General features: G+C 43.5%; 1 protein-coding gene across 3 annotated transcripts in view; it reads left to right on the top strand.

The window, feature by feature from the left end:
• Positions 1 to 141: 141 nt before the first annotated feature.
• Positions 142 to 10,470, top strand: part of gsk3ba (glycogen synthase kinase 3 beta, genome duplicate a) — a 115,712-nt gene continuing 105,383 nt past the window's right edge. For all 3 annotated transcript variants that reach the window (XR_008531800.1, XM_054615038.1, XM_054615037.1), the window contains exons 1-2: positions 142 to 1,822; positions 9,052 to 9,245. Coding sequence is in view for 2 of the 3 variants with exons in the window: in XM_054615038.1 (XP_054471013.1) it covers positions 1,735 to 1,822; positions 9,052 to 9,245 (282 nt within the window). In the remaining variant the exon portion in view is untranslated. The remainder of the gene's footprint in view (positions 1,823 to 9,051; positions 9,246 to 10,470) is intronic.

The following is a 10,470-nucleotide window of genomic DNA, read 5'->3' as shown; positions in this document are numbered from 1 at the left end:
AAAAATACAAAACATTGATTTATTAATAAAATAGAATAAAAAGCCGTAATAGTAGCACTGAAAAAAGAAACTGCACTTTATTTACGATGGAAAATATACAGTTATGCCTATTTACAAAGTGTAAAAAAATCACTTTAACATTTTGCTCTAAGTTGTGTTGCAAAGAGTTGAGGTAGGCATGTTCGTGTGAGTGGGGGTAGTGCAAAGGGATTGATATAGTGATATGATAAAGGATTTACCATTAATATAGCAATTATTTCCAAATGATAACCCCTTATAAAGGTCACTCAATTAGAAAGTATAGGTTACCTACCCCATTAAAGATAAAGATGTAGGGTTGAAAATAACCTGGATAAAGGGTTGTAGTGACAAGTCAGCCATGCACATATGCACACACACATTATTAAAATGACTAAGCACTATGACACTAATTAAATGGATTTGCCAGAGGGGTGTGTGTATGAACAAAATGTGGAAGAATAGAGGTTGAAGACAGTCTTCTGTGACTAACATAGCAACAGTGCTGCATGGCCACCGGTGCTCTGTGACAGCTGGGTCCAGTTGAACTGACAGTGTGGTTTTGGAGCTCCATTGGTTGACAAAGTTATCAATCCCGGGAGCAGATCCGCCCATTGTCCCTGGCGCGGCATGGGAAAGAACCCCTTTGAAGTCGAGAGGGCGGTGCCAAGAAATGTTGCCATGTGGTGCTGAAGAGCGGCGTTCTCATTGGTTCACAGGAACACGGTCAACGCCCATTTCTGAAGGATATCCCATCTGATTGGCTAAATCGGCCACCCCAGATTCGCCGTTTTGCGCGTTCACAGTTTTCCTATTCTCCATCGACGGCTACGTCAACAGCGTGAACCTCCGTCAACGACGGCGGAGCGGTCCCGGTAACCTTTTACGGAAACGGCGCAACTAACGTGCGTGGCGACAAAGACAGCGAGCCCGAACCTATGGGGAAGGAAAAAAAAAAAAAAAAAAAAGAAAAAGGAAATTCGGTATCGTCGCACTGTGTGCCTAAAGACCATCATTTTCTGAAGAGGTCGCTGCCCCGGAGCATCGGTGAGGACACCGACATTTGACGGCAACGAGGGCGGTCTCCGATCCGGCGCAGAGCCTTTGAATCCGTTGAGGAAAACTGTGGCAACTAGCAGGTTTTTCCGTCGGTCTGTAGGCTAGGGTGTATAGCGAGGCAGCCGCCATGGCAGTCGGATCACTGAGCCTCCACATCGGGATATAAAGAGGAACTACATGTGTCCCTGATCGTCCAGAAAACACCGCATTCACCGCAGACCCGCACCGGACCGGCTCTCCTCTCTGCTCTCCTCTCGACCCTTGTCCTCTTTGTCAAACTGATTCCGCATCAAGAAAGAAATCTCGACTGGTTTTAATCGAGGGGGGGCCACAGGGAGAGGCCAGATTCATGCCTATTTTAGTCGGGGACGTGTCTTCAAAAGGACCGCTGAAGGGAAACCTGGAATATAAGGAGGACATGCTGCTCTGATTGTCTGGCCGGTGGGCAGGGACAGGGTAGTTTATTAGCTGATAAGAACCAACGTGAGGCTGAAGGATAAAGGGATTTTTCTTTCTGCCTTTCCTGTCAATTATAGTGTTATTCATTCACTGTGTTTTTTTGGATGAGAAGATCCGGCGGATCGATCAGCCCCGTTTAGAGAGCCACAGTCTCCCGAGAGAGAGAGAGAGAGAGAGAGAAGCAGAGGGGATCGGATCATGTCGGGTCGGCCCAGGACCACATCCTTCGCGGAGAGCTGCAAGCCAGTGCCGCAGCCCTCTGCTTTCGGCAGCATGAAAGTCAGCAGTAAGTACAGCCTGTAATCCTAGAGGAGCCTCCTCCTCCTCCTCCTCCTCCTCCTCCTCCTCTGCTGCATGCTCCGGGCCCGCAGTACGGTGCAGACCCCCGACAAGCCTCCTCCTCGCTGCCTCGGCTGAGGATGTATCAAGCGAGCATGACGTTAGCTCCAGATAGCCTAGCTTAGCCCTGTCATATATCTGTGTCACTGAGATTGGCGTGCACACACACACACACACACACACACACACACGCAGACACACATACACACGCACACACACAAATCATACACGCACACACACATGCATACTGCTCGCCACACACCACTGCCCTCTGACGCGCGGCCCCGAGGCCGGTCAGCCCCTGGCCAGGGTTAGCAGGCCGCGGCGCGCCGTGAAGGGCCGGGCCAGCAGCAGCAGCAGAAGAAGAAGGTACGCTTGGCACTAACCCAGGTCAAAAGAAATCAAGCCCCCTCTCTCTCTCTCTCTCCCTCTCTGTCTGTCTCTCTCTCTCTGCACTGCAGATCCGGTGTGATTATTGTCCACTCGGATGCAGATGAGATCTCTCGGCGGTGTCACCACATAGCACCAACCCTATGCGTAATTGCGTTAAAGCGATAGGGCCGGTGTATTGCGCAACCTGTCTGCGCGGAAGGTGCGCCCGGCCCGTGGTTGACGTGATCGCGGAGAGGGCAGGATGGTTGATCCCGTGGGCCGTGTCGAAATCCGACGTCGCGACGACTGGAGGGAGGGAGGGAGGGAGGGGAGCGTGACACCCGGTATCCTGTGCAATGAAGCCACATAGTGACACCGTGCACTAAGGCTGGTTTTAGACCGGCTGCAGAGACGGATTCGGGGCCCATACGCGTATCTCTATTGATATCTGCTTTATATCATATCTGCTGCTATTTCTAGGCATGTCCAACTCACTCACTTTTTCCACCGCCTGTTAAATGTCTACTGTCCTCTGTTTAAAAAAAAAAAAAAAAAACTGGCTCCTTAAAGCATTTTTTTTTTATCAAACTGCATGTGTGTTATAGATTGCTGATGGTTCAAGTATTCAAGTCTGGACCATATAAGATAGTGTTATCAGACTCTATGTGGGGTTTATCATAAAATAATATAGCTCTAATGAGCATTCCATTTATTTTACAAAAGAGTTGTTGAGTGTGTTCTGGCTTGGTGAAATGACTCACTGGTGATCACATCCACATTTGTAATGACTGTCCTGGTGGGAGACATCTACTGTACCTACCCTTTCTCATCTTGCATGCAGGCATATAACTGATTGTGTATGTGTGAGGGTAAAAGAAAATTAGGCTGTTGAGGAATGTTGGTGATGCTTCCAGGGCTGTGATGTGATTATAATGTGTGTTAGTGGGGTGAGGCTTCAGGCTGAGGCACTCCTCTGGGCCTTGGCACTGGAAATCACTCTAGGACTAGGACACACACACACACACACACACACACACACACACACACACACACACACACACACACACACACACACACACACACATATGTACACACACACACAGGAAGATGCACACCCATCCCAAATCTTAATACATATCTTGCCCCAGATATGGGTGTTGAAGCACGGCTCTGTTCCTGTCAGTGTGTAATGCTCTCGGTTATGTTCAAAAAGGAGAATGCACTGCAGTTTAAAAAGTGTAGTGCCAATCAATAAGTCAGCCAAATGTGCTGGAGGACTCTGAGTCTATGGCTTAATTGATGTTCAGATGTAAGCTACTGAATTAGCGCCAAATGCGAGTCTGACCTTGTGGACTTAACATTACTTGAGCTTTACATAAGTTTTTTTTACTGTCGTTTTCTCACCCCCTTAAACGTTCTTCTCCAAGAGACTCATCTGGTTAAGCCAATGCATCATTATCAGCAATTAAAGGCTGAAGCTAGAGTCATCCAATTAATTGTGTTTTAATATTTTTTATTTCTGCTAGCAGGTGGTGTTCAGCCCCCAAGAGGGAATAATTTGATTGCATTGATGTCCCCTGTGATAATCAGTCGATACACGAAGCAGCAATGATCTGCTTAAACTGTATTTTAATTGGAAATAATATGATAACTAGAAATTTCAAAGGACAGTCTGCTAACATTCAACCGTTGCTTTCTATTTAGGCTTTTTGGCATCACAATAATTGCTTGTGGTCAAAGAGTTTATACCTAGGGCTCTTGACATTGGCGGTTTCCATTAGGTGGAGCAATTAGGTCCAATAAAAAGGAATAGTCGGGTTAACTATTTTTGTGACATTTACGTCTGTGGAGTTAGCAAGACTTAAACCAGTTGATCCAGAGAAGACCCTGAGCCCAAACCTCTTTGATAAGACCTGAAAAATGAAAGTCGAGCCTACACCATTATAAATTATCATTCAAGACAATGGATAGCATCAAATCTTCACTTTGTTTTAACCAAAATACTGTTTGAAGAATAATTTGAATGATTAATTGACTATGAAAATGAATGACGGTCAAATGACTAATCAATGCGCTAATTGTTTCAGCTCTACTCAAATGAAGTGTAGGGATTGCTTTTGTTATAATAATAGTTTTCCTTTCAACAAGTGAATGCAGAAACTTATATAGACTTAAAAAAGAGAAACCCAATTTGCAATTTTAGCCGTGTCATGATTGTACTTTGGGCTAAATTCGTATGACGCCATGTCACCTTGTTATTATCTACCTAGACTGGTTTTCTCTTCCAGTGTGTCATCTACCATTACCCACACACACACACACACACACACACACACACACACACACACACACACACACACACACACACACACACACACACACACACACACACACACACACACACACACACACAAGTCATATGTGTGCTTGAATAACTTGGCTGATTATCTCAAGCAGCTGTAGTCAGTGTGTATGATCCTGGAGAGAACACTCTTACCCCTCCTACGCAGGAAGACAAGAACAACACACACGCACACACATACATACATATACATGCATCCGTTTGCACACCCACGTGAGCTCTCTTTGGTTTTGTTTTTTGGGGTGAGGCAGCTGGCCAAGAACAATGAGCGGCCTGTTTAGCATTTCAAAGCTGCAGCCTCTCTTTCTCACTCTCCCCCTTTCCCTATTTTCTCCCCCTTCCTCTCCGTCCCTCATTCTCGTTTTGCAAGTGATGATGGGAACAAAATGAACCAATTATACTCTTTGATTTCCGAGTAAAACAGAAAGCAATTTGCAGACAACATATGAAGCAACATAATCACTCACAGCTTTTAAAAGACAGCTGAGTTTTGATGGATGGTGACACGAGTAGATGATCAATCTGTGGGCGGTCTGTTGGGTGTAGTCTGTGGGGTAGCAGGGACTGGGCAGCCATGACTCTGCAGGCTGCACACCACTGTGGTATCTTAAATCTATCCACCCGCATGGTGTCTGGTCAGAAACCACAGATACCTTGATGTCTTGATCCAAGCTTTACTTAGCCAAATATCTGTCTGTGTCAGCGGTGACATTTCTGCGACTGGATGTTCCAGTAATGTGGAGAATTATCTCATCAGCCTTGTAGTAGTGCTGGAACACTTTGCACTTTGCGTGTGCGTGCACGTGTGCGTGCGTGCCTGCACACATTTACACAGAGCGTCCTTTGCTCTGTTTTGTTGTCCAGGAATTAAGCAAATCTCTTAATACATTCCTCACAAACGTCCCTTTGTCCTGCAGTCCAGTGAGTTAGATTGTGTGCATTTTGTCATCTAAAAAGCTTTTAATATGTTCAGCATATTAACGTGGTCTTAACCCAAGTAGGTAAGTGCATTTTGAAATGATTGGTAGTGATATGATAATAATCAGCCTTGGTGCTAATGTGTGATATCATTTAAATGTGAATGTCAAACAGTTAATACAAGCTGTATAAAGGATTGTATGCGTTTGCCAAAATTTACAAGAGGAATGAACACATCGACAGTTTGGCAGGTGCACAATCTGTGACGTTCACACGTAGTGATTCGACATGAATGGTGTGAAAATTATCCCCTCATGCAGTAAATATATGAATAATGTCACCACTGCAACCTGTTAGTGTCTCATAGATTAACATTGCAAATTATTCCCCCTATAGTACCTCGAAAGTGAGTGACTCCTGTAAGAGGATTCAAGTATTAAATCGTTGATTTATTTGTTTTGTCTCCTACGTCAGAGAAAATACAAAAGTGTGTGTGTGTATATGTATGTATATGTATATATATATATATATATATATATATATATATATATATATATATATATATATATATATATATATATATATATATATATATATATATATATATATATATATATATATATGCTCCGAAAGGGGGAAAAATGCACCAATACAATTTAATGTTCCTCTGAATTGAATTCAAAAGTGTTCTCTTGTTCAGATTGCAGAGTATCTGACTTTGAGTTGCTGCAAATGGTTAAAGATCCTTTTATATCAGCTGGGTGTCAAACTCAAGGCAGTTTTTTTTTAAACATACAGTATATATATATATTTTTTTTTTTTAACACTTCTTGGGCATATATCTTGGAAGGTGGGCACACTATGCATACCAAAAAGTCTTCTACCTCTAGGAGCAAAAGATGCATGGGCTCAAATACGGCCCAATAAAATCTTAAGCTTCTACAATGATGTGCAGAAGTTATTTCAAAGCCTGTGATTGTGTATGACACTGGTGAACCCTTGAAATTGTTTTGCCCATGTGTAGAAAAGATTTGTAGTTGGTATTTGGTCAAATTAATTCTGTGTCCAGAAAGTACACCCACTTTTAACCACCAATAATTGTGTTCCAACATTTGGTCTTTTATACTTTTACTTTCAATCACAGTGATTTATTCCGACATGGTGGTCATTTCATTTAAGGCTGTCTGTATTTAGACAAACACAGATTCATCCGGTAACTTTGAATGTTACCCAAGCCCACACGTGTCCTGCAATGGCTCAACAGTGGTGTTTTTCCGGCCCTCGTTGAGTACACATGTTGTGGCCTGAGCTAGTCCGGTGACCTGAATTGGCTATTGATGCTAAAAGTTGCAGCAACTGTCTCTCCTGTGTGACTTTGTAGCTGAGTGATGCATCACATGAACGTGAATTCCTACACTGTTTATTGTCACAGTAATTATTTTCTCTTGGCAGGCTAATTGACAAAGTAATTATGGGTCTAATGCAACACATGTTGCAAGGTGTTTGTCATTTTCTCTGTAGAGGCTGTCAGTTACATTTTTGTTTCATTATAATCGGGGCAAATCTGTATTTTTTAGCAATTCCGTTTACCGATTGTTCATTTAGGCATATTTCAGTTAAATGAAAAGGGGCTTCTAGGTTTAAACAAGTAGAATTTCATTTCACATTTCAAATAAAAAAAAATGACAGTTTTTAAAACCGTTAGTGTATGAAAGTTTTTGCTTCACACAGGCTTCCAATGGGTGATGTAAAAATGCAGGAAAATCAATTGCAATCTGATTTGCTTGGTCATTCCTTGTTTGCATCAGTGTTAGATCTCACTGTGAGCTGTATTTGTGTGTGTGTGTCGGCACATTATGTTTGTGAGTGTGCACAGACATTTCTCCCGGTTTGCGGAAGTGCAGAGGCGTCATAGAAATGGCCCTGCTGGAATACCGTGGGCCGAGTCATATTCCTCTCTCTTTCTCACTCACACACCCACACGCTCTCTTGGAAATCTATTTCTGTCGTTACAGAAATTACAGAATCAGTTTCTCTTTCTAACCTTCCTGGAGAGTGACGGCCTCTTGGTTTCTCAGACCCCTTGCCTCCCAACCCCCAAAAAGTCAGCATGGTCACCACCTCCTCATATGGACAGGACGCTGTGGCCTGCCAGTGTCCTCCACGTGGAGCTGGTCTGCCACCCCAGTATTCTATTCTAGTATTCGAGTTTCTATTAAATAACACTATGATCTGGAACAGTCACGGTTATTAGGCAGCACTAATCCACCCAGCAACATGATGTTGTACCCACTGCGAGCTGTTCACAAATGTGGCAGACTGTCTCGGCAAGTCAAAAATCTAAATTTACACACATTTGACAAAAAATATTATTTTAAGTGCTTTGGTGTTATGGCTCAAATGCAACCTTTCTGTGCTGCCGCTGGTGTGAAAGAGGAATATGCTAATAAGACTAGTAAGTTGATTTAGAGGGTGGAGCAGGTGTTTCGGTAGGATTTGGTCGCGTAGCTTGCGCAGAAGTTTTGCGCTTCATTTGAGAGCTTGTCGGATAGAGAAGCCGGCACGCGACTCACACTCTTGCCTGGTTGTCCTTTAACTGCTAGCTGCTAATGTGAATTTTGCTCCTTCACACTTCTGTGGGGCGGGTAAGGGGGAGGCAGAGGGAGGGAGCCACTTAACCAGGAAAAAGGCCTCCACGTCGTGATCTCAGGGGAGCAGAGCTGTTCCAGACTGACGAGAGGAATGCATAAAAGGGGAGGAGGGGCATGTGAAAGCAGATTCCAATCTAGAGTGCATTAGCATCATATACAGTCTTATTAGCTTATGACTTTTCACTGAGAATTATCCTGGGAAATGCATTGTTCGGTCTGTACACGGTGGTCGGTGAGTCCGTCCAAGGAGTCTTATCCAGTAGGAATAGTCTCTGAAAGCTCGGACTACTTTATGCCAATCCCTAGTTGATGCATTGATTTGGTTAAAAGCATCTATGCATCCTGATGTAAAAATAAAAGAAAGTGTCTGTCTGTAGGTAAGAGGGTAGGATAGCAGTCATGTAGGTGTGATTGTTTCCTCCTACATATTTTGTCTTTAATGTTTTACTACTCAAAGTACATCTAAACACTTCAAACAAATTTCACTTTCAATGGACATTCTTTTGAACTTGGGATCTGTTTAGAGCTCAGCGATGATTCACACTCAGTCAGTCAGTCAGCCAGCCAGCCGGGAGCTGATCAGTACAAGCACAGCTGTTGACCACAAGATAGTACTGCTGGAACAAATAAAACAAAAAACTGGCTGTGGCTAAAGAAGGAGGCTGTTTCTCTCAGCCAAGAAATGTGTCAGCAGGAATTCAACCTGTGAGAGCAAATTCCTCTGCTACAAGCAATTTAAAAATATCCCATTGGAAATTGTAATGGCCTTTTTTTACTTAAACACTTATCCTAGATGTACAGTGCAGAATTTGTGCATATCACCACTTGTTGTGAGCATCCGCATTTCATCTCTCTTTTCATCTCTCTTTTAAGGAGACAAAGATGGCAGCAAGGTAACAACAGTCGTGGCCACCCCAGGCCAAGGCCCCGACCGGCCACAGGAGGTGAGCTACACAGACACTAAGGTCATCGGCAACGGCTCGTTTGGCGTCGTCTACCAGGCTAAACTCTGCGACTCCGGAGAGATGGTGGCCATCAAGAAAGTCCTGCAAGACAAGAGGTTCAAGGTAAAAACTCACACAGAAACACAAACACAATGTATCTTATCATCTTACGAAAAGCAAGACTCATAAGGACAGATAAAAGCATAATTTATAAATGGGCATGCCCTCGTACTCTCTTTTCTCCTAGTTCTCCTTTTGCCACTGAGTAACTGTGAAAGACACATGAATGGAGTGATCCTTCACAAGAACAGTGAGATCAGCGAAGCTGCAAACAAAGAGAAAACCAAGGCAAAACTTCTTAGCGTTTTTTTTTCTATTTGACAAATCCTCGCTTTAATGCGTGTATTTTCTTGCAGGAAGTGTGTGCGTGTGGTAGGGGATGGGAGGGTCTTTTTTAAAAATAATTTTCCCACAAACAAACTTGAACCCATTGACACTCATCAGTCATCTCATAACAGTCATCCGTCGAGTTTAGTTCAGTCGCCACTCTGGAAATGTCATATTTCCGTCCATGCAGCGCTCTGCTGGAATTCCTGCTGGGCTTTGAATAGATTTGACTGATGGCTTGTTGTTCCTCGGCTACTCTTGGCTGGGGGGGCCTCAGTGTCCCTGCTGCTAGCTTCCAGCTCGCAGATAAAAGACCTGAGACTGCCAAGCCTGCGAGACAGCTGTTTAGATTCTCATTACGTTGATGGTCTTCATAGCTGAGGGTAATGGCTGCACAGTGCCTGCAACAGTCATGTTGTGTTATTTTTTGTGCTCAACACGTTATTAAACTGGTGACCAGTTTGTATAGGGAGGTTTCAAGGAATAAGTAATAAAAAGCAAGGACAAAGATGTTTGTGAATGTTATGTCAAGGGTCATGTTGATCCCTTCTAAACACGCAACCCTTTAGTGTGTTGTGTCTATATACCACATTCCCTGGTGTTCACAGACCAAGGCACAGCATGTAACGCCAAAGTACACAGTTAAGATGATGCAATACAATGTGTGACTATAATGTTTTCCATATGGGTGCTGTAAAACCTACACACTGTGGCTGGGTTATTTAAACATCTTGTAGTTCCAATCGGTAAGATGCACCTTTTTATTAAAGGATGTGTTTGATAGTTTGGGAAAGTAGGCTTTCTCACTTTTTTACCGAGAGTTAGATAAGAGAATCGATACCACTCTCATGTGTGTACAGTACTTATGAAGCTGCAGCCACTAGCTTAGCTTAGCTTAGCTTAGCTTAGCACAAAGACAGGGAACAGAGGGAAAAAGCTAGCTCGGTCCATATGGAACAAA

Source organism: Anoplopoma fimbria, chromosome 16 (genome assembly GCF_027596085.1).
Source record: "Anoplopoma fimbria isolate UVic2021 breed Golden Eagle Sablefish chromosome 16, Afim_UVic_2022, whole genome shotgun sequence".
NCBI lineage: Eukaryota > Metazoa > Chordata > Actinopteri > Perciformes > Anoplopomatidae > Anoplopoma > Anoplopoma fimbria.
The sequence above is the reverse complement of the archived record's forward strand: the minus strand, read 5'-3'. Positions and strand labels throughout refer to the sequence as shown.